Source organism: Falco rusticolus, chromosome 6 (genome assembly GCF_015220075.1).
Source record: "Falco rusticolus isolate bFalRus1 chromosome 6, bFalRus1.pri, whole genome shotgun sequence".
NCBI lineage: Eukaryota > Metazoa > Chordata > Aves > Falconiformes > Falconidae > Falco > Falco rusticolus.
In genome coordinates this window covers 30,052,484-30,077,562 of record NC_051192.1, presented here as the reverse complement: position 1 = coordinate 30,077,562, position 25,079 = coordinate 30,052,484, and the positions used below count along the sequence as shown (strand labels likewise).

Below are 25,079 nucleotides of genomic sequence, written 5' to 3'. Positions count from 1 at the left end.
CTTTCATTATCTCATTTTCTAAACTCAGGGCTTGGCTTTAATAAAAACAGTAATTTTGTCACTGATACTACTGTTTCCCCACCCCTTCAAGTCTCCATTGAAAACTATACTCTCCTTTTAACTGTATGGAGGAGGGGGGGCATTACTTAGATAGTAACTAACTTGTTCTTACTGTTTGCAGGCTTACTGCTAAAGAAATCCAGCAAATTTCAATGTAATACTATGAAATCAAATATGTATGTCTTTCGGCTGATACAAGTTTGGCAGTAGTAAGCCAGGCTTCTATGCATTCTTCTAATGACCAATGTCATACCAATAACCAAAGGCATTGCATTCCAAAAATAACCAGAAGAAACAAAAACAGACTAAAGCTATTCACCATCTTGTCCTACTTAATGCATATTACCTGGTTCTGTTTCCTCGGTCAGGCTTTTTTAACTGAATCTAGAAGGCTCTGACAAAGAACAGCTTTTGCTGAGGCTGTCACTTGGCGAGGCTTAAAATGACAGCCTTTAAACAATAGCTATTGTTGAAAAGTTCATTGAGTCCTTCTTTTTCAAGATACTGCTTAACTAAAATGTTGTCTTTCATTTTAAAGTAGCAGCACGAGATGATTATAAGGAATACTAGCTTTCTATTTTCATTTTTATGACATTAATTTTTCCAGCCAGTTTCCTAAAATTTCATTTCTAGAAACCTGAATTGTAATATGTTTAGAAAACAGGTGTGCTATAATCCAGAGATTTTTAATTTAGCAATGCTTTTGTTCACAACATGACTGAAAGCTATAACTTTCAGTAAAGAGTGTCTGACGCTGCCTTCTCAGATCTGGTATTTTGCAGTATGAATGCTGATATGTTTGGATAGGTTGTACTAAAAAGTATTTCAGTAATCTCCTATGACTGTCTTTGTCCTTTTAAAATTTGACAAAAGAAAACAATGGTAAATTATTTCTGTAATAAAGATTGGGGTAAAGGACTTATCTCCTTTGTGTAATTGTAAGTATAGGTTTCATGCTTTAACAAATACAGTTTGTTTGTAGCTGGTAGTAATAAGTAATCAAGGATATATTTACAGGCTAAAAACAATTTTGAAACGCCTTAAAAATCTATAGATATCTCTTTCCAACATTAAACTGTATTGACAACATAGTAATATATACTACTTTTTGTGTTGTGCCATTGAGTGGTAGCATTCTATTTGAAATTTTTGATTATTATGGTTGGGTTGTTACTAGCTTTCCATATTGTATCTAACATTATAGCATTAACTTATAGCTCCAATAAGTTCCTATGCCATAAAAATCAGTCTTTTTTTTTTTTTAAAGCATATGGCTGTTTGCTTTATGCTGAGATAGAATTTGTAAAAATGTGTGCTAAAACAGAGACTGGACTTTGACATGAAGATCAGTTTGTGTTCTTTGAGTTGATCTGGGAATGTTCTGTGGCCATTCTCTCTACGCCCATGGTTCTTGTCTTGCCTTTCTTAATTTTCATGCTTTGCTTCACACTTTGACACATTTCAATCCACAGTATAGACCATTCACAGTTTGGTGTGGTGGGTATATTCTGCCTTGCCTACAAATTCCTAATACATGAGCTTGTAGTAAATGCCATTTATATTTGGGCAGGCACTGCTTTACCAAGTATCCTTACACCTTCTGTACAAGTGAAGAGCCTGAAGCAAGCTGAGCTTCTGTTGGTTTGCATTCTTTTCCATAGGTATGAGTTGATGCTCTAGAATAAACTATATTCCAAATCCCAGATATTTTTTTTTTTTTGGGGGGGGGGAAGGACAAGATGGGACACAAAGGTCTTTATGTAATAGACTTTTTTTTTCTCTAATGGCAATTGTGAAATGTGTTGGGGTTTGTTGTGGTTTTGTTTGCAGTGTGGTTTTGGGGGTTTTGTTTTCTTTTTTCTTATGGGTCTATGCTCCCTGGTTCTGAGGGAAACTAAATCCCCTGCTTTCAGAAAACTTAGTTGGTGAAGTTGGAGATAGAAGTAGCATGTCCTCTTGCTATATGATATCAAAGAAGTTACATAGTGGTCATAAACTGTATCTTCTTTATTTGCCTATATGCAATTTTGGTAAATGTGGTCCCTTAAAAAAAAATCTAATTCAAGTCCTGATTGACGTGCTTTATTTGACACTAGATTTGCTACTAATTCTGACCCTTTTCTGTTTGCATGTATGGAAATGGGTTTCTTTATAGGTCCTTAAAGAAAAAGGAAGAATTTGCTCAGGTGTACAGAAAGAAATAATTCACTTGTCTGGGAAGCATAAAAGCCCAGATGTTTGTCAAAGAATTTAGAGTAGTCTGAAGTTTATCTATAAGAACTTTTTTTTTTTTAAATCAAAGAATCATAGAATCATGGTATCATAGCGTGGTTTGAGTTGGAAGGGACCTTAAAGGTCATCTAGTTCCAAGCCCCCTGCCATGGGCAGGGACACCTTCCACCAGACCAGGTTGCTCACAGCCCCATCCAGCCTGGCCTGGAACACTCCCAGGGATGGGGTATAAACATTGATATATCTTTTATCGAAGTCTGAGGCTGTACGTGCTTTTGTTGGAAGACTCGTGAAGCAGAGCCTTGTCTGACGCTTTGCCTGTCAGTTCTGTTGGAACTGTGGTGAATTTTTCTCTTGCCCCGTTTTGTCCCGTTGCCGCGGGGGCGGGAAGAGGCGGCAGCCGGCCGCTCTCCTGGTGCTGAACGGGCGGGGGGGGGCGATGGGTGCGAGCCTGCCGCTGTCTGTGGTGCTGAACAGGGGCCCGGCGACCGGTGACACCCCGCGCCTCTCCTTGGTGCGGAACGTAGGGCCGCCTCGACGTTTCTCTTCACTGGCACTGATGTCAAAAGCGAGTAAGTTTTACTTCCTCTTATGCAAACCAGTGTTTCCCTACTAGCAAGATCTCTTTAGAGGCTCTACTTGTATAACTACTATTGCCCAGTCCTTTTGTGTAGTCAGTGTGGTGAGCCGTAACACTGATTGCACTGAACACTTTGAAAGTTAAGTGCAGTGACTTATTTCTCTGAAAATGTTTGCCATGCCATTTTGTCGTGGATTCCCAAAAGCCTGACAAAAAAACCAAAGAAGTGAAAACAAAAACAAGCAGTAGTATTTTTCAGGGAGTTCTGTCAGTTCTCAAACATTTCTTAATTTGCTAATATTTAAATGAGCAGCAGCGTTTTATTTATATTGTCAAGATTCTAAAAGGGGTTCAAGTTTGATTTCCTAAAGCTGATTTAGAGAATATACAACACAAAACTTATTTCATTCAGGATTTATCCTTGGTTTTATTATTTTCTCAAATAAATACCTTACTATTCTTACCTTTTAAGGATTTTCAGAAGTTGGAAATGCAGTTGTCTTGTCATTAAATTCATTAAAGGGATGTATTTTATTTCTGGATGTTGCCCAAAGTATTTTAGATTCAAAAGCCCGTGTAGTTTTCAAAAGAACAGGAAATTGCATCCTGAAATTATATGCTGCTTATTTATTTTGGTGATTAATCAAAAACAGTGATACAGGTCTATAAGATGACTACCTTTTTCACTCTTTCTCCACTTAGGTGTTTCTACTTCTTGTTTTGGGTAGCTCTGAACTTACTGTCACTTTTCAGAGAGAAAATAAATTTGTTTGTGCATGGAGCAATTCTTGTAGAGTGAAGATCTTTGATGTGTTTTTTTTTTGCCAAGGGCAAGCTACTATTATCTCCTCAATGTAAAGTCGGTTGTTCAGCTGCGAGAACTTCCAGTGCATTGTTGCACAAAGTCTAAATACCCGCAAACAGATGCAATACAAATTGACTACCTTAAATTCCTCTAGGGATGTCTATACCTGAAAGACTCAAATAAAATATGCAAAAGTTCAAGAAATAAATCTGTAAGCAAATGCAGCTCAGAGACTAAAACACAACTTGGAATAGCCCTTTGGCCTATCCTGTTTTCCTTGCAGCAATTTAAGGTCTAAGCACATAGCAGATGTGTAAAACTATATTCTAGATAGATGATTAGTGGGTAAATGGGATTCTTTCTCACTAGGAGGTAGATTGGAGAATCTGTACATCTGTCACTAAATTTTTTTTATTTTTTTTACCTCAGTGTGCTTCTCAAGATTTAACTGTCTTAGGAAATTGCCTAAAGCTAACTGTGCTACAGATTTGTAATGTTTATTTCTGGCATAACCTGATTAATAGAGGTTACCATCCCAAAACTGAAAAGGGGCTTTGAGTGTTGATATGTCTGCAGCTGTCCCCACACAAGGCGGGGAGTTGCAGTTGTAAGTATATGCTAAACCTGTTTGTAACAGGAGGAAGTATTGATTCAAGTTGGGTGCAGGATGAATACCTAAGCCATTACTGTTCATTAGAGGGCTGTGAAAGATTATTTTTGCAAGTCTGTGTTTTATCGCAGTGGAATTTTCAATCATATGTCCTTTTTGGTCAACTCTTGCATGTTCTTTTCTGTGAAAATAAGCACACTTGAAGTGTTTTGATTAATTTTACTTACTTCAGGTCATTGATTTATTACATGATGACTCAGGGGTATATGAAACGTATAGCTGGTCTTTTCTTACATACTTGTGTTTGCCTTTGTAATGTTTTTTCTAACCCTTAAACTATAGGTAGAAAGCCACAGAAGTTCTCCTAAAGTATAGGTTAGAGTTAGGGAGAGGATCTGCTGAAAGCAGAACACAAAGTTAGATATTAAAATCTGTCCTTTTTCTTAGAACCTTTCCTGCTCTGCTATGGGAGGAGTGTATTAATTACTGGAGATAACTCGTGCTTTCTTTTTTGAAGAGTGATGTTATTAAAAATACAAACAAACCAAAGCGTAAATTCTATTTGCTAGCTAAACTTGAAATTGAAATTTGAAAAAGTGTTTGAAAACTTTCAACAAATTTCTTGTCAGCTGCTAGATGTTTTAGTCTGCAAAGCAAATTGTTCCATACTGTCTCTTAAAAGGTTAAGACATCATTTTTAACTGTGGAAATAAAACTGGTGTATTGGAAGCTGCATTATACATAAAGTAGTCTTAAAGTGCACCTCAGAATATTTTTTCGGTGTTGTATGTATGTGTGCTTTGTGTATAGCTTAAGTAGATAATTCTTAATTATATTTTTTTTAGGTAATTACATTTTTCAAGTAACATTTTTGTTTCTCTTGTCATAGAAAAATAGAGATTTTTACAGTAGAAGGTAAAACTAGGCATGTTTGTTTCAGAGACTGAATATATATACACTGAAATGTGCATGATACAGACCTGTACCTACTCCAAGGTCTCTGGCCTGGAGCTCATTATTTAATGTGAAGCTGCACACAGGTGCTGAGAAAGTATTTTTTTTTTTTCCTCACAAGACTACTTGTATTTGATTTGTGTTCCTTGATGTAAGATTGCCAATATTTCTGAACTGATTTTAAAAAAAAAGTTTTTAATGTGTGCTGAAGAAAGGAGACTTCTTGGTTTTCCTTTAATCATCTTCCTCTACCATATCAGCTATGGCAGATTTTCTTAGGATAGCTCATCACACCCAAAACTTGAGGTCTTGATGAAGATCCTTACTTGACTGACCCATTAAGTATGGGGAATTTTTGTTGGAGGTGAAAAATTCTGAACAGTCTTAACTATAGACTTTTGTATGATGGATTGTTGGAAGAGTAGGAGTTAATGTTGAATAAAATAAGTATTGTAAGAGAGTCAAATTTAGCAAATAATTACAATATAAGTACTCTTAAAATAAGCTTCTTCTATTTTAGCTGCTAAGCAGAAGCAATGGTAGAAGCCTTTACTGCAGTTGCATGGGATGGCTTTTTTTAAGAACATTCACTAGTGTTGCTCTCCGGAAGATTACATCACTGATGAAGTTTAAATCCAACAGGATAACAATAATAAGACTGTAGACCAGTAACTGAGTGTTCAGGTTGAGAAGCCACAGGATTCCACTTACTGTATTTAATGGCATGAATGCTTTAGGACAAAGCAATACAATTGTATGCTTTTACCTGGTTTCTTGTAGGTTTTAAGTAGGAAAATTGTAGTGTCTCTATTAAAGTATACACTTTTTTTAATTGAATGGTTCAGACAACTTGTGGCAGAAGGTACTGCACAAATTTTAAGTATTTTTATAGGTAGACTAGAGACAAGGAAAAAACTGTTTGGTGTATGGGTTTTTTTTTGTGGTGGGTTTTTTTTTTTTTTTTTTTTGTGGGACTATTTAGTTACATATTCACTGCTGTTTGCCACATGCCTGTGTGTTTTCTCCAGGTATATGCTAGATAAGTAGACGTTAAGGTGGACTGAAAACTGGCTGAACTGGTGGGCTTAGAAGTGTTCTGGTCAGCAACATGAAGCTCAATTTGAGGCCAGTCACTAGTGGTGTACCCTAGAGGTTGACACTGAGGACAAGACTATTTAACATTGTTAGTGACCTGGATGACAAGACAAAATGCACACTCAGCAAGTTTGTAGGCAATGCAAAACTGGGACAAGTGACTTTGTTTTATCAAACATATAGGTGTGCTGCTATTCAGAGCTGAACAGGCTGGAGAACTGCAATGACAGGAACCTCATGCGTAGTCCTGCATCTGGGGCAGCATAATCAGTATGTGGTTGGGATCAACTAGCTGGAAAACGGCCTTATCAAAAAGGCCCTGGGGTCCCGACAGACAACAAGTTGAACATAACCAGCAGTGTGCCTTTGGCAAAGAAGGCTGACTGTATACTGAGCTGCATTAGAAAGAGTGTTTCCAGCAGCTCAAGGGGTGATCCTTCCCCCTTGGTGAAACACACCTGGATTTCTGGGTCCAGTTCTGGGCTCCCCAGTATAAGAGACCTAGACATGCTGGAGCAAGTCCAGCAAAAGGCCACTAAGATGATTAAAGGACTGGACCATCTGTCATACCAGGAGAGGTAGAGATGGGGACTGTTCAGCCTGGAGAAGAGAAGGCTTGGGGCAATCTTATGAATGTTTGTGTATACCAGATGGTAGGAAGAAAAGAAGACTGAGTGGGCATGTTCTTAGTGGTGCCTTATGAAGAGATGAGGCAATAGACAATAACTAAAACATAAGAAATTCTGTTTAAACATAAAAACCACTTATTTTGCTGTGAGGATGCTAACGCTGGAACAGGTTGCCCGGAGAGGTTGAGAGTTTCCTTCCTTGCAGATATTCAAAACCCAGGAGTTATTCAAAGGCCCAGCATAGTCTGTTCTGGCTGATCATGCTTTGAGCACAGAAGTTGGACTAGATGGCCTCCAGAGGGGCCTTCCAACCTCAGCCCTTCTGTGATTTTTGTATACATGTGATATCTGTTAATGTGTTGAACCTTTAAGGTTTTGGTGTGAAATGACAAAACTAATAGCCACTATTGTGTAAATACTGAGAGATAGCTAAGAATTATAAATGGTTTTTATTGTATGTTAAACACGATATGTAAGTTACTGGTAGGTATCCCAGTGGACTATAGAGGAATAGTAGAGGACAGTATGAAGGGTTTATTTGTAAAAGGTTTGTGATGATTGGTAAAAACATGAGGTATGAAATGTTAAAAAGGAAAAAGGGGATATTGTAGAGGGATGAAGTTGGTTTAACTAACATTGATAATAAACAGCTGTGGGCTGGCTTCAGGGCCGGTCGGTTGGCCCAGGTAGATAAGGTGCAGCTGTGGCTGGTTTTGTTAAGAGGTTGGGCAGCCAAGGAAGAGAGAGCAACCAAGGAAGAGAGAAGAGGAAGAAGCAGAGAGAAGAGAAGAGAGTGTGTGCCCTAGGTGAGGAGAGAGTAGGAGAAGGCAGCAGAGGGACTGGCATCAAGAGTATGCTGGTATGAGATGGTGAAAGACCTTGCTGCAGCTTGATAGTTTGGAGAGTGCTGTGACAGTGGACCACTGCAAACTTGTTCTAGGTTTGTCTCAGGCTGAGCTTTGACAATAAACTTGAACTGTCAAATGGTGTGATTTGTGCAAAAGAGACTGTGCCGCTCTGCTTGCTTTATAGTATGGCTTCTATAACCTCAAACCAAAAAAGAAGACTGGAAGCTTAATGATGAGTCCTTAGCTTGAATTTTATGGGTTTTGGTTATAATCTGGGTAACTTTTTCCAGATTACTTCAAGGTAGCATGATAATTCTGGGGAAGTGGCTCAAATTCTTTTACAGTTACTAGAAGTTCCATGAATTGACAAGTTTCTGGTTGAGGTTTCCTTTTTTCCAATCTGGAAAATTAGTATTTATCATTAGACTTCCAGAGATTACTTGTAGTTAAGGCCTTCTGTAAAGTTAAAAAAGATGAAGATAAAAAAAGTTGGGAATCTTGCAGTTCATGCTTTTCATGAATATTTCTTTCCTGCATAGCTGCGTATTTGTTTAAGAGAAGGAAAGGCATGGAGCTTTCCAGACAAGCCTGGAAAGTAGAGAGACAACCATGAGCAAGAAATTGACTTGTTTTCCAGTGTGCCTTTCAAACCACTGGTGAGGAAATCTTTGCTCCATAGAGGCTGCATGGTATAGTCTTATCTGACCAGCCTCTTCTGCTGTGAGTAAACACTAGATACTGGAATTGCGTAGAATTTGCAGAAGTTCTTGGGGGAAATAGGAATCAAAATAGATCAAACATTGAGAGGAAAAGACCTGCTGGCAGGCAGAGTGGGGAACATGAGCTTTGATTTCATAGGGAAGAGAAACTGGGAAGACCTTCTCTCTGGCTTGTACAGTACTGCTTTTTCTTTGGGGAAATGGAATACAAGAAACCTTTTGCTAATGCTTTCATCAGCTGAACGCTTGAGGACTCATCAGTAAGAACAAATAGTGTGTATAAGTGATAAAATGCTGACTATGCATTAATTGCAGGTTTACAAGCAATCTGAAAGGAAGAGAGATAATGTTTCTTTATTGTCAATTTACACTTTGTTCAAAAATACTTGTGACATTTTCAGGTGATGGCGCTCAAATATGGCTTTGGGTATTCTCTGGAGCACATTTAGAAATGGAGAGGCTTTGTTTTTTTACATTTCCACAGTTGTTCTGTCTTTATCACCCCTGCTTCCCCGCACCTTTCCAAATAAAAGAAAAACCAAATCTCTTTAATTTTAAAGAGCTGAAATTTTTAATTCTAGCTTCAGTTCTCAATGTTAGTGAGTACTTCCAGGAAAATTGTTTTTCCTTAAAAGGCAAGACAGCTTGTCTTACATACTCTTGGTTATGTAAAAACTATGGATATTTGTAATTAAATATTATTATTTATAATTATATAGAAATGACATTTATTTTATATAAATATATAATTATATAAAAATTAATACAATACTCTTATTTAGAATTAAATTATTTTTTCTAGCTAGGCTATGTATGGAAAAATCAAAAAATGGTCAATGACCAGACAGCTTTTCATCATAAACATCTAGGTAAAACTAAATGTTTGAATTAAACATGACACTTCAGATGGCAAAATTTAATAGGGGGTTAGGTTTGAAGGTGGACTAGATGAAGATTTAAGAATAAATTTTAGTCTTGAATTATAATGAAAGCTTAAATGATAAAGAGAAATAGATTTTGAAAGGAAACAGGACAGTAATTTTGTAGACTTTGTATTTTGAGTATTATGACTTATTTTTCTATAGAGTACAAATAGCTACATGACTTTATTTTAATCAGAAAGAAATATTTAAATTGGTGAAAGCACAGATATGATTGTATCAAGAATAATTTAGCCAAGTCTAGACAAAAAAATGGGAAACTTAAAATAGCAATTATGTTGACATAAGTGATACTGTGTTAGATGGTTTTATAGTGGCCTTTTTTAAAAAAAAAAGACTGATTTTTAAAACAGAAATGAATGAAATTGGCTGACTGATCTTGCTTCTTTTCTATGAGTGTTTTTCATTCTAAATTAAGAATATCTAAGTGTAATGGATTTGTTGAAATACTTTTGCAGAAAATTTCGACTTCTATTCATCCGTTTAGACTCATCACTTCATTATCAGTGAATGTCATCTTTTAAACTGTTTAATCCCACTGCAGAAAACTTACTTTTTAATTGCTCTCATATATTTTTCACCAAAAGGCTGTTTTTCTTATGTGGGTGGTATTTCAAGGACAAATATTAATTCTTTTTCATTGAGAAAAAGGGGGAGGGAAAAAAAGCAATGTTGAATTGGAGGGTATGTTTTCCTTTAAAATATATACAAATGCAGTGAGGGAGGGAAATTTCTGAATGGGATTATGTCTGGAAAAAATGCCAGCTTTGCTAACTGTGGCTTGAATAACCATTAAGATGTAACCTGATGATACAAAATACAGAAACTGAAAATGGAAGGGAGCGACTTGCTATGGCTGGCAGGTAATTAAAATACGGAAATAGTGTCTGTGTTTTTTCTGTAATGTCGTTCTGAAACAATGTTGATATAGGATGAAACAATTTTTCAAGTCGTAGCATTGAAGAGTCTGAGAAGTTTTGTGAAGAACTGCTGTATTTTGGTAATGGTTTTCTAGCAGAGCTCTCATCAGTTAAGCAAGTAAGTGTTTTAGGACTACTTAGCTTGATTTACAGGTACTGGCTGAGTTAAAAAATGAGTACTGATTTCCAGGGAGCCATTATAAAACACTTAAACTATTTTCTGCTATTTGCTACAGTTCTGACTAAGTTTTGAAATGTTTTTTTAAACACTTTTTTTCTCTTTCGTGAACAGTTTTTCTGCAATGTTGGATTGTATTGAAATCTGTCATAATGAAAATACCTTTGATGTCATAATCGGATTTAAACTTGCATTAAACTCTATTCTGACTTATTCAGCAAGTTGGTTTTACACTTTAGCATAGAAAGCAAACTTATGCACAGTTAACAAAATTAAAAAATGTCACGGAATCATGCAGGTAATATAGTGCTTAGAAATAACTGTAGTTGAGAAGAGCGGAATATGAATGTACGGAACTGTATTGCTGAACACTGTAAATTATGTAACTCTGAGAGCCAGCAGTGTAAGGGTAGAACAGCTGAGCATTTATCTCAGAAACAGGTGTCATGTAGTAGCCAAGTGGGGGATGATGTGCCAGGTCATACAAAGCAGTAGCGGTGATGTCTCCCTTGTAAACTGGGGAAATAGCCCTGTATAATTTAGTTTATAGTAGAGGTATGCTTTACCTGTATCTAGCTGCTTCTCATCTTTCTGTCCAAATCTTCAAATCTACTTTTTCCTCTTGTAAAAACTCTTTTGGTTCAAGGTTGTGCATATAATTCTGGGATGTTTTACTCCTGAAAATCAGTTAGACCGCCTACTGGCCAAATCCAATCTATCTGCAGTATTCTGTAATATGTATCTTGGACATTACTTCTAGTCAGTGGCTAGTGTTGTTCGACTGAATATCCAACACATGTCTCATAGTCCTATACCATTATCTTCAAATAGGTCTCCCCATTTAATCTATATTTCTTTTGTGACATCGCATCTGCTTGCTTTGCACCTGAGTTTTTGCCTCAACTGAAGATATGTTGAAGGCTGTATTGTATTTAGATAGTGCAGCATTGTATCTGTCTGTCATGCCTTAGCCAGGCCATGATTCTTTTAAAAATCTCTATAAAATGAACTTGTATTTCATCAGTGTTTAAGCTGTTTGCTTGTTTCAGAAGTAGCTTTGGTATGAAAATCCTGAAAACCAAATTAGAATATTTTCAGAACATAGGGTCTGGATATTGTCTCTAATACTTTTTTTTTTTTTTTTTGCTTTTCTGTCTTGCCTAAGCAGGAATAGCAGCTTCACCTATTCTCCAAACTGGCAATCTAAATTGCATATTGGCAAGTCATTTTTCCTCTTTCCCTTCTGTTAAACACCATATGCCTTCCATAATTACTGCTGTGTTTTCTGGAAGGGAAAAACTAGATCTAAGGGCTCCTATTTTTATTGTATTTTGATATATATTTGTAAATTATGTCTGCCCTAATTTCTTCTCTCTTTTCTTACTCTGAAACCTGGGTACGGGTTATCTTATCTGGCTCTGCTCCACTGTAATTTTTTGGCATGACAAAAATACCCTACTTGTCCATTTTCTGCAGCACAGCTGAGAATACCCATCTAAGAAAAAAATGGAATTTTTACTAAACCAGAGCAAGATGCCATCTGTTCCACAGTGGACCCCACACATCCAGTCGAGGACCTTGCTCTACTGAATGGAATGGAGTTTCCCCCAAGTATCTATTTGTCAGCCTCACGTATGCACTAATGTCTCTGTCAAATCCCCTCTTGCCCCCCTAAGGTCATATTTCCACTGGTGAGACCCAATCTGGAGACACCAGCAACATAGCCGGGTCACCCACTCTGCGCCTTGTAATGGGTAAATTGTTTCTCAGTTCACTGGAGTGGTTGCTAAAATGATTTGGAAGGTAGCATGCTGTGTCCTGGCCCAGAGACCTGAGATTTAAACCACTCTTGACTCCTGACAGCAGGCCACATGGCTTCTGGACTGGTGAACCCGATCTTCCTGTTGTTGCTTGGCAAGTTGGTCTATAAAATGCAGCGCAGGTACCGTGCTCCTTTTATTGAATTTCTGATTGCAGAGTGCTCTGCAGCTGTAGGTTTACCTGCTGGCATGCTTTTGATTTCGATTACCTGGTTGGTTCATTAATGGTTATTCTTGTTCGTGGATTTGGACAAAGTGTACATTTCCATGCCAGGCTAATGTAACATAAAGCTCCTGATTAGTTCCCAGAAAGCCTCTCGTTTGTTGTCTGGTACAACTCTAGGAGAAAGGCAACAGTGAATGACTGAGTTGGGCACACTGGCTGTTCTGGCCCTGTGCCGAGACATGCCCTGTATCTATCTGTTCTTCAGGTGAGGATATCTCCTACCCCATGATTAATTGGAACATGGCATGCCTTTTTCTGATAACTATATTTTAAGGTACAGGCCCTGTAATAACTTACAAATATGCTGAGCTGTAAATGCAAGTGGATCTCTTCAACCAGTAGGATTTTCAGTCAAATACTTAAGTGCTGATATTTCGGTGTGAGTCATACACAAATAAACAAAACACAGACAGGATTGTAAGTCAAGTAGTTAATGTGATATTGATCTGTGGTTGGCAGTTCAGAAAGCAGAAATAGGTTATTGGCACATCAGATCACTGGTACTTAAGGAGCATGTGTTTAGGAGCATGAGGAAATTGTCTTTAGATATATGTGCTCCTGTGAGGCTTTACGCCCTATGTATATTGTATTGAACATCAAGAAACCTGAAAGCGCAAAATATTTTTCTTCTCCTGTTTAACTATCAGCTTAAGGTTATGAACAGCACGTGTTCTCTGACTCACTAAGACTTCTCTTTCACAGATAATTAAGTGTAAATGTTTAGCAGCAAGTATGAAAGCGAAAAATGGTTGTAAGTTGTTTTCTTTCAAATGTTGACCATTAGGTAGAAGTCTAAATGTGTTAATGTTCTATTCCTGGAAATAAATTATGCTGAACTTAATGGTATCATTCTTTAAATAATTAATTGTAGACAGAAGACATTAGAGAAATTTGGAAAGCTTGTTGCTGTAATAAAAATAATTCAGTATTTGTTTTCAGAGTTTCTGAAGAAATAATGTACTAAATTTTACTTTGGCATGAATGCTTTAGGCACAAGAAGACGACTGTTGAGCAGCTAAAGGATATCTTAATAATAAATTTTCTGTGGAAGTACATTTTTTTGAGAAAAATTTTCAGGTTCTTGCCCTCTGTGGATTTTCTCTCCAAGGAAGACTGGTGTAGTTAGACCAGCTTTTCTGGAGAGATTGCATTGGCAGGGGGCTCTACTTTCACAGCTGTGGACCGTATCTGTCTCTTCTCTGCTCATCATGCTGTGCCCCTAATGCACTGGCCCAGCCATTTAAGTCGACTTGCAGTGAACCAGACAGTTGAAGAGCAAGTGCCTTCCACCTTTCCTGTGATGTCTGAGCAGTTTTGGCCTGAAGTTCTAGGCTGGTTTCTGTTGTGTTGCCAGCAATATAAAGGGCTGGATTGACAAAGCATTTTTATTTGGAGTATTTTCCATAAGAGAACAAAAGGGTTTCTTAGATAAAGGTGGTGGGCTGGTGTTTGTTTTTTTTAATTCAAAAATAAGAAGGGAGAGATGGGCATACATAGGTTTTAGAGTTGGGATTTTTTGGATAACGTATATCCAACGTGGCTTTTTAAAAGGGGTTTCAGATTTAGCAATAACTTGGTTTTCCTATCAGACATTCTGAGTAGAGTTGTATCTTGGTTAGAATGCAAGGAAAAATAAAGTCCCATTAAAAACTTCAAAGATTATTATACAAAAAAATCTTCAGTGCTTAGTTTGTGGTGCTCAATGTCTGGCTAGCAATGCATGAGAAGGAATAAAATGTTATGTTGTAATCGGCCATCTAGTCTCTATGCAGTAATGCAAAGTAAGAATATATTCTGTGATTGTGGAAAGCATTTCTGAAAGACTGTTTCAATTAACTTTTAAATATTTTTCTCTATTACTATATTTTTATAATGTACTATGGAGCAGAAATCTGTCCAGTAAAACCCAAACTTTTTCTGGGTTTTAAATTGTTTATTTTACTGTCTTAAACTGACCTTTCATTGGTCATAATACATACATTTTAGATGCTTTAATGTAACATATTTCTTATTATTTGGCCAACATGGAGAAAAGAGCAAAAACTGAATGCAATACCCATTGTAACAAAAAATGTGATAATTCTGGACTGTAGTAGAAGATACATTTCTACATAAAATTATAATAATGGAAGTATTTTGATGTTTCTTGTCTATGTTGTAGACTAAACTTTTCTATTCACATCCCACTGCGTGTGTGGGAAGTGACTTGTCTCTAGAAAACCCTTCTTACTGTTTTCAGTAGATCTTACTACCTGTGTCGAGCAGTACTTGTCTAGCTACAGAGGGCAAGGGTAGGTCAGGCTCGTTGGTCCATGCGTTCCAAATTATTAACAGGTTATGCATGAGCAATTCCTTGTTGGCGCTGTAGTTGTGTAGTTCATTAAATAGGTGTGCAGCTCTAGGGAAGTCTTGGCATGTTTCTGGAGGCTCTAGTATTTCAGGCTGGAAGGTACAGACAGCACCAGCGCGCACAGGCAGCAGCGCTGGGAACAAGATACTTCACCAGAACTAGGATAATGTAGTGCTCTGACCCAGGGACCCACACATTGAGTCTAAAGTGAAGGTTGACCAGAGACATAAGGTTGATGTCTGCGTAAGATGTGATGTTTCTTTCATAGGTATTGGTTCCTGTTTCCTTGTAAAATTAGGGAGAATGAACCACACTTTGAGATATTTTCTGTGCTGCAAGATTCGCCACCTAATACTGGTATTAAGGTGAACTTTTAATTAGAAAAGCATTCAATCATGACTGAATTGCTGGCAGGAGCAGGTGACTGAAGGGCAGCTGACCATGCAGGAGCTGGTCAGCTCTCCAAACCATAACATCTGGTTTGAAGTAAAAAGTATTTCTCAGCCAAATAGTCAGACTTTCATTATTAGCCACAGTGTGGAACTCTTGATTGTTGTTTGTATTCCATGTAGTTCAAGACACCAAAGCTAATGCAGCAACAGACTGGCTTAACCTTAACACCTAGAATATAACTAGGCACTTCAATAATTATTGGCATAAAAAAAGGTTATTCCTCTTATTGTTACTAACATACTGTATTGTAGTTTTTCAGAGGCACATACTATTTCAGTAGATTCTAATGAACTATTAATTATGTTACTGTTTTGTATAAAAAGCATTAAGGCCTTTAGCTGGCAGTCTCAATATTCTTGGAGAGAGTATGGTTCTGTCTGTACCTCTGGAATGCTAACTGAAAATACAGTGAAGCATAACCTAACTTTTTCTGTCATCTGGTAAGAACTGCAATTTGTATGATGCATTTAGAGTGGAGCTAGAAAAAAATATGAATTACTCAAATGAACAGTTTATGCTTCCTAGTAGTATGCGGTTGTACTAAAAAAAGCTGCTAGTATTTTTAAGAACACTTCCAAACAGGCTTAGGAAATGGTTCTTCCTCCAACTTAAATGGAGAGTGCAAAACTTTTTGCCTACCCACCCCCAACTTTTGCAACCTTACTGCCTGTCAATTTTCAGAAACTTAGTTGAGCAGGAACTACTTATTTTAGCTAGGACTTTAATTTCTTCCAGTATCTTTCACTTTCTGTTTTCACTTAATTGAAATGCTGTTAGGTTGTTTTTGCTTCAGTTAGTACAGACTTTTTTATTTTTTCCCTATGTTACTATGCTAATATAGCACATAACTGTACCAGATTTTATCTTTGAGGATTTTATTCCATTACTTTAAAAATACTGAGATGTATAATAGAGTACTTTGACAGAGCTGGAGTTCAGACTGCTGAACAATGAATGTTGTGATAAAATGCATGCAACTGAATATTGTATTTTATTTTTACATTTTCTGTAAAACACCTATGCCCTTTGTTTAGGGAATGAATGGTGGTTACTGAATTGGCAGATGTTCAGTGCTTTTTGCAGGGAATAAGTGCATGATGAGCATTTAAAGGCACCTTCTGAATCTGGCATTGCATATAGGCTTATTTTTCATTTGGAATGTTCGGTGAGAGTCCCATTGCCAAATTGTAATACCTGAAAATACTATATGATTTATACTTTCTGTAGGTTATAGTGCTGCATAACCTGTGACTGGAACACTGCCTGAAGTGAAGAAGGTTATGGCACTTCTATACACAAAATCAGGAGTCAAAGGGTGTTTTAAGCATGAAATTTATTTGATCTAGTTTTCTGTAAATAGTTATCATAATAACTTGATCATAAGTGTGAGATTTTTTTATAATACCTTTTCAAACTAAATTTTCTAGCTTCCCTAGGCAAAACTAAGGCCTCTTTATGCAAGATACTGTATGTGTATTTAAAAAAAATAAAGCCCTTGGTTTTCAAAGTACTTCTGATACGAACAAAGGAGTTGAGCACTGGACACCATTTAAACAAGTGAGAAGCTAACCTTTGAGATCCAGTAGCTGAGACTGTGTGTCGGTGACAGGAGGGAGGTGAAAACTTTGTAGTCAGAAGTTAATGTTGGCATCACCAGACAGTGAGAATAGAAAGGGTTGAAACTTTGGGTGAAGAGCATTGCAGTGGTAGTTGTGATTCTGCTAATGGAATTGTATGTGGGTTTGTGGTCACTTTTTGCAGTGTATTGGAGGAGGATTTTGAGTCTCTGAACCATGAAGCTCTTTTGCAGTAGGGAAATTTTTTTTTTTTTTTCTAGGGAGGAAGCCAAAAGTCTAACTGCTGCCTGCAGAGGTATTAGCACTATTAAGGACAGTTATCAAAACTATGGAAGATCTATTTATTTTCTCTTTTATTACATAGTATTACACATATTAGAAAAATTTAATGTCTTTAAACTGTATTTTGTGGTTTTTTAAAGTTATTTCCTTGCTATGTAAAGATGATTTAGGCTGTTGGTTTGTTTTTTTTCTTTGTCTGATATGTTTCAGAACTTTTTTTTTTAATATCAAGCCTGCCCTTTTAGGAGATAGATATATCCTCACTACATATATCAATATCTATATCAAGCTGTAGCCCTATCTATAGTACCAATATAGGTAGGTTAGGTTAGGTGTTTTGGCACAGGTAATGGAATGATGCATGTTTCTTATTTCAGACAATAAAATGCAAATACAGTGTCTGGACTCTTACTTCAAAAATAAAATTAAAAATAAAAAAAACCACACCCCACCTGCTCACCCCTGAAAATAGAGCTTGTTATTATCTTGAATCTGCTTTTTCACTTAGAACTCTCTTGAGATTTCTGACTTGTCTGAACACTTGACTGTAGACACTTCCTCCATTCCAGAACTTCGAGGCTCTGTGCTTGGTGCCAGCAGAGTGATTCTGGGGCCAACTCGTATTTCCTGGCCCTGGTCAGGTCAGGACAGTCTTCCTCTGTGCCTGCTTGAATGCTAACAGAGGACTGGTCTAGGTTCTGTCCTCAAAGGAAAAAAAAAAAACCAACAAACCAACAACAAATAAACCACCAAAAAAACCAAACATCCCCAAAGGGCAGCTTTTTTCTAAATTCTCTGCTGCTGCCTTGTTTCCATTTTTGTTGCTTCTTGTTTGTTTTTAAGATATACAAAACATACTAATTGCCACGTGCTTTATTTTTTCCCCCTGTTCAGATGGTTTTTGTAGCTCTTGCTGCCTGTAATATATCTGGGAATTGTGGGGATTTTCTGGAGTTCTTGGAGCACAAAATATTCTATTAAAACTACTTATCTCATGAATAGTTTATTCATGGATACATACACATACTTATCTGTATCTCTATATTGGTGAGAGTGCTTCCTAGTTAAAAACCAGAAAGATGACATACTGTGGTGTGGTGCAATTGAAAGATCCCATAGGATGTATCTGGTTACTTCAGAACTTTCACTGAAAGTTACGCAGCTTTGATGCTTTCACAGCCATTGTGAGCTGCTTAGCTCCCTGGGCTTCCCAAACTTGGCTGCCCTGCCAGCTACTTTTCTGTTCACCTGACTTATTAGCTGGAAAGCTGGTGAGCTTATGTTGTGAGACACCTTAGACAGGATGCCTACTAGACAAGTTGTCAAAACCAAAATTATATCTGGGCAACCATCAAGCTTACAAACCAGAACAAGCCATGTTTGCATTTTAGGTGTTTCTAAAATGAAATATTTAAGAATAGTTAGCATTTGGAAAGGAGGAATTTGAGAGTTTGATTTTGTTCTAGTTTAATTTCATGTCGTAATGTATACTGTGTGTGTGATTCTCCGACAGAAAACCTCTGTTCATATTTCTTTTCAGGCTATGCTTCTAAATCTTTTAATTAAATGTTTTGTTTTTCATGTGTTGAATGTGCTTTTTTTTTCCCCAGTGGTATTTACAGCAACAACATACATATAAAGGCAAAGCTTTCAGCAGGAAAATTACAATTAAGAAGTATACTGTTCTACAAGATGTATAAGATTTTCATGACTAATACAGCATTTATGCAGTCACATTCATAATAATATTTGGTGTCTTAAGTGTATCATGAAAATATACCAGACTGTCAAAGTAACTTTCAGAGTGCCTGGGTGGTTTTTTCCTTATGATGTAACAGATAACCAGAATGTCTTTTCTCTAACACAATATTATTTCATGTTTGTAGGTAATATATGCTTTGAACACTAAAAATGATGAACATGAAGCTGCTATCCAAGCCCTTAAGGATGCTCATGAAGAAGAAATTCAACAAATTCTCGCAGAGACCAGAGAGAAGATCTTGCAGTATAAAAGTAAAGTTGCAGAAGAAATGGATCTCAAGAGAAAGATCCAGGTTTTAGAAGAGTCACTGGAAGATCATAAAAAGATGAAACATCAGGCGCTGACAGAATTTGAAGCCTATAAGGATAGAGTTGAAGATATGCAGCTTTGTGCAGAAGCTCAGCATGTCCAACGTGTAGTGACCATGTCAAGAGAAGTAGAAGAGATCAGAAAGAAATTTGAGGAAAGGCTACGAAGCTTCATACAATTGCAAGTGCAGTACGAGAAGGACAAGCGTACAGCTCTGGAAGACTTGAGAGCTGCCCACAGGCTTGAGATTCAAGAACTTCTCAAGACTCAGCAGAGTCAGAATGCTACTTTAAGTAAGGGGCAAGAAAAACTAGAGGAATTGCATAGACTGGAGCTGGAAGACTTGAACAGTAAAGTTGAAGAATTAAGGCTGGAAAGAAAAAAACTCATTGAGGACTATGAAGGCAAACTCAGCAAAGCACAGTCCTTCTATGAACATGAACTTGATTCTTTGAAAAGATCTCAGCTTTTTACAGCAGAAAGCCTACATGCTTGCAAAGAAAAAGAAGTGGAGCTAAGAAAAGAATTTCAAAACCAGGAAAGTATGTTACGGAAGAATCTGGGCAAGCTTAAAACTGAATTGCAAATGGTTCAGGATGAAGCTGCTAGTCTACGGGAAAAATGCCAAAAACTTCAGGTGGCTCTTGGTACAGCAGAAAACAATGTTCAGGTGAGACTGATGATATGTTGTTCCCAAGACTGTGAATTTTCTTTTCCTATTTAGGCTGTCTTTCCATGAGGCTGGTAGATTGAGGTGATTAGAATATGTAAACTTAATTTTCTGTCACTCATATTTGACTATAACCTTCTACTTTTTTTATTTATTTGTAAGTTTATGTGTTTAATTTTCCCAGACTGAATTAATACTACTTTATATTCCAGTATAATCTAGAAAGCCCTACGCAGGGGGAAGTTTTTTGGTCTCCTTCCTTTCAGCTGTTCATAAACAGAACTTGGTTGTTTGAGTCATGCTACCCAAAGTGTAGTATACTCAATAGAATACTCAAAACCATTACCACTTAAAGAACAGACAAAAAAAAAAAATCCAAACCCAAACTAAACCTGGTTCTCCTCCTGCCAAAGAAAGAAAGGGGGGGGAGGGGAAGGAGAAAAGCTAAGCAATGTCTTTTCATCAGGTCTCCACAGACGTTGATCCCTCTCTCCCCACTCCCCCACCCCACCCCCCCAAAAATAAAGGATTCAGAGAGGGAGGGAAGATGTTGATAACTAGTACCATTTGAGATGCTATGCTGACAAGCCAAAATGCTTACTAGAAGAGTTGAGAAACCACTTATCTAGACTGTACTGTTTCTTGCAGAAACATATTTCACAGAAATGTCATACAACTGGCACTGTAAATACAATTAATGTTCTGTATGCAGTGCAGTCTTGCTTGTGGAGATCATTAGTGACCACCTTGCCTAAAGATGTTGGGTGTTAAGAAAAGTTTGTAGGAGGTAAGAAAAAAGATGACTTTCTGAATGTTTCAACTTTTTTATTATAACAACTTCAATGATGTTTTCACAAGCAGTAACCAAAATACTGCACACATTTTCAGTATGTACTGGTTTTGGCTGGGATGGAGTTAGTTTTCCTTGTAGTAGCTGGTATGGTTCTGTGTTTTGGATTTGTGATGAAAATGGTGTTAAGTCAGGTATGTTTTAGCTATTGCTGAGCAGTGCTTGCACAGAGCCAAGGGTTTTTGTGCTTTTTGTACCACCCCACCAGTGAGCAGCTGGGAGGGAATACAGCTGGGGCAGGTGACCCCAGCTGACCAAGGGGATATCTATATGATGTCATGCTCAGTAATAAAAGGTGAGGGAAGGAGGGAGGACGTTTGGAGTTACAGTGTTTGTCTTTGCAAGTAACCATTATATGTGATGGAGCCCTGCCTTCCTGGAGATGGCTGAACACCTGCCTGCTGATGGGAAGGAGTGAGTGAATCCCTTTCCTTTTGTGCACAGCTTTTGCTTTACCTATTAAACTGTCTTTATTTCAATCCATGAGTTTTCTTGTTTTTGCCCTTCTGATTCTCTCCTCCATCCTGCCAGAGGTAGAGAGCGAGTGGCTGTGTGGGGCTTGGCAGCTTGCCAGGTTAAACCACAACACTGTTATTTAGAAACTAAAGTTTCTTGTCCCTAAAGAAGGACAAGACATCCCAGAAATGCAAAGACTGATTTTATTTGGTTAGCAGTAGGACTGGATATGCTGGGCTTGAAGGAAAAGATTCTGCTCAGTTTTTGGTAGCTGTGCCGAGGCCCGAAGAACAGTAATTTCTGTGGGTAAGCTTTAAGTATCTTGTCTTTTGCATTTGTAGTTACTCTCAAGTTTTCAAAGCCAGAAGTACTTAAATGTGATGGTCATAGTAATTTTGGACACATCATTGGGTAGAGCTGAGATGAGCCATGAGCTTTTCCCATTTACAGTCTAATTACAGCCCAACTTTTTGACTACCCCTCTTTCTTGTGTAAAAGCTACAGGCTACAGTGAAAGAAGACTACTGCTTTTATGAGATAATACATTCAGAACATCTTTTTCGTTTCCCAAGGGGCCTTTCAAAAGTTCATTTTCAGCTCTGTTCAGCTGGCAAAGTAGAACCCTTGCCTTTCAACTGACTACACCAAGGAAGTGGGTTTCTTGCAAACCGCAGCAAAGAGGAAATCCACTGTACGCTGATTGTTCCTGCAGTAAGGGAGTGAGTTCCTTTTGGTTCCAGAGAAGAGGAAGAGCCTAGTACAGTATTCACAGCAGATTTAAGTCAGGTCCTACTCTGATCATCATGGATGAGATGATCAAATACATAATCTCGCCACTTCTGGTGTCCATGTTTCATTACATGCCCTGTCCCGTGTTTTCCCTGATTCTATTTCTTGCTTTAGTTTCTGAAATGACCCTTTACTGTTCCAGTGACTTGAATGGTGAGATATCTATCTTTACTTTTAAAACAGAACAAGACTTGCTTTTCCTTCCTGCACGGCTGAGAACGCATCAGCATCACACTACCAAAGATATGTTATTATGGATCAGTACATCAGAGTTGAAACATATTAGAAGTTTGATTTAACCAATTGACTGGCTCTCATTTTATGTTATCAATGTGTAGCTTTTTTTGTCTGTGTCAGTACTAAACACTCAGGGATGGAATGAAAGACACTGTAAACTGCTGTGAACAGAGAAATCTCAGATAACAGAAACAATGTTTCTCAAGTTGGCCTCCAAACTCTGTGGACCATTCCACTGTTTTTATTTTTTGTATACCTTTTTGAATATTGTCACACTTCTCTTACGCATTCTCGTCATGCCGTATAGCCAGTATCTTGATGCTTCAACAATATTTTTGGAAAAACATATAATGCAAAATGAATGTGGTGGTAATATTACAAGATTTTGGCTTTTGTATGAATAAAACTTGTTTGCTGAAAGGTCTTTTCTGTACATTTTAACCTAATGCTCATTTAAATTGTCACACAATTGTATATAATGGTAACAGACATTATACTATGCTTCCTCTAGGTTCTTCAAAAACAGCTAGATGATGTGAAGGAGGAGGAGATGTCATTGTTAAGCAAACACAAAGAAGTGGAAAGTGAGCTGGCAGCTGCTAGGGAGCGCTTACAGCAGCAGGCCACTGATCTTGTTCTCAAAGCCAGTATGTATGTCAGTAACTTAATCTGGAAATTAACTTTTTCTTCTAGCCTTTCTTTTTTTTTTTTTTTTTAGTAATCTTGTGTGGGCTTAGAATGCCTAAAGACTGTTCTATGCTGTCCATAAAAACTTCTGACAAGTTTGGGTGGTTTTTTTTAAACCGCTTTGATACCACGTGCATTGTACTTAAGACTCTTCTGGTTGTGTGTGTACTTTTTTTGTCTGAACTTTGTATGGCGTGTTTCCAGGTTTTGGAATTTCTTGCCTTAACTGCACTTGTACAGAATGCTTCTCCTGTGTATCTGTTCTACACATAGTCGCAGAGACAGGCTTGGTGTTCCTCCATCCTTTTTCAGTTGCCGTGTCTTTTTGCTGAGTTTATGGTATTTTGCTTTACATCTGCTGTCAGAAGACTTGCAGCTTATTGGATAATAAATCTTTAAGTGTTTTCTTTATAGCAGTTTTCTTCACTTCTCTGTGCTTGTTGGCATATGGAAAGGTATAGAAAATAGTTTTAAGACTTGGCTGTACACATGTGTGTGTTCCCTCACTGGCATTATCTCTCTAGTAAACTATGTAGTGGTAGGGCGTGGGTCCAAGTGCTTGAACTTGGTTAACTATACTGTAGGTAGGATTGTAGGCTAAAAATAAGCCCCTGGCTTATCTTTGGCCTTGTTCAACTAAGTCAATTGTAGAAGCACCTGATTATTTTCCACACAAATTAGCATAAGCCCAGGGCCCTTCCCAGAAGTCAGTTTGGATAAGATTACTTTGTTTTGAAGTCTGGGACGTTGCCAGACTGTGCCAGTCAGCCTTAAGGACAGACAGTGCTTCACAGCAATAACCTACTAATACTGCAATGGTTTACTATAGTTTTATATAGTATAAATATTTACTATTAATGTAACACTACTATCTGGTTATGTATGGCTTAGCCCTCAACCTGGGTATGTGAATGTGGCCTGTATCAAGGCTTGATTTCTGTCCTTCAAATAATGAAGCTGTTCATACGGAGGGACTGAGTGTGTCTGCCACCTAGGAAAAGTGGCATATATGAGCTAGCTAAGGTAAGGACTAGGAATAGCCTAGGCTATACATTTGGACGATATAGAGGCCAGCAGGTACCCAAGACTTACAAGGTCCTACTGGATGTAAACAGCTAGAAGGAGTAGGCTTGCTGCTGAGAGGATCTCAAATCATGGCTTTCAAATGGGAATCTGACCCTCCAAAAAGTGGCTTGTGAGACACTCATAGAAAAAAATCACAACATGAGACTGTTGAGGGGGGAAAAAACCTGTTCTCATACACTTTGTACATTCTTGTTTCTTTCCCTAGGTGGAAGCATGGGAGGGGGGTTCAGTAGGCAGCCCCAGATTTAGTGGAAATAAATATCCAGGCGGGTTTTCTGCATTATTGATGGTGTGTAGCCGGCTAACCTATGAGTCCAGCACTGGGCTTTTCTGGTATTGAGGTTTTCAGCTTTACCAGAAACTCAAGTGTGTCCAGCTGAGCTCAGTGGTGCGGTCAGTAGCATGTATTTGCTTTACAGCATGTTGCTGTGCAACAAGAGCCAGGAGCCCCGTTTACAGTGGTGCCACCAAGCCATTAGCATGTGATGTAATTGGTTACCAGCTTGTTTGGAAAAGGTTTCTTACGCTGGCCCACTGCCGTCTCCTTTTGATTTTCAGCTCACACTTGGAAATCAAAAATCCTGCCTGAAAGAAACTAAATTCTTGTACTTAATTACCATACAAAATGCTTACTCATTGTATTGGAATTTGAGAACACTGTATTAAGTCTGTTAAGGAAAATTAACATTGTCTTCTATTTTTACTGAGTTTCAAACTTGAAAGGAAACTGCTGCGTTTCATACCTTCTGTGTAGAGCATGAGGAATGGGAAACCTGTGTTGTGTGTTGGCATTGCTAGGACAAAAGCTCTAGATCAGTGTGTGCATCTGTGCTTACAATAAACTATGCGTGTGCATAATGCTTCCCGACAGATTTGAATTTCTAATTGTTCTCCTTGTGAGAACACACTAAAAACTGGGTTTGCAAATACATTTCTTAAATAGCTGAACTTTTG

The 25,079-nt window shown here is 37.7% G+C and overlaps 1 protein-coding gene across 9 annotated transcripts in view; it reads left to right on the top strand.

The window, feature by feature from the left end:
- Positions 1–25,079, top strand: part of FAM184A (family with sequence similarity 184 member A) — a 77,979-nt gene that overhangs the window by 7,768 nt on the left and 45,132 nt on the right. For all 9 annotated transcript variants that reach the window (XR_005104925.1, XR_005104924.1, XR_005104923.1 and 6 more), the window contains exons 2-3: positions 19,166–20,020; positions 22,864–22,999. Coding sequence is in view for 6 of the 9 variants with exons in the window: in XM_037392185.1 (XP_037248082.1) it covers positions 19,166–20,020; positions 22,864–22,999 (991 nt within the window). In the remaining 3 variants the exon portion in view is untranslated. The remainder of the gene's footprint in view (positions 1–19,165; positions 20,021–22,863; positions 23,000–25,079) is intronic.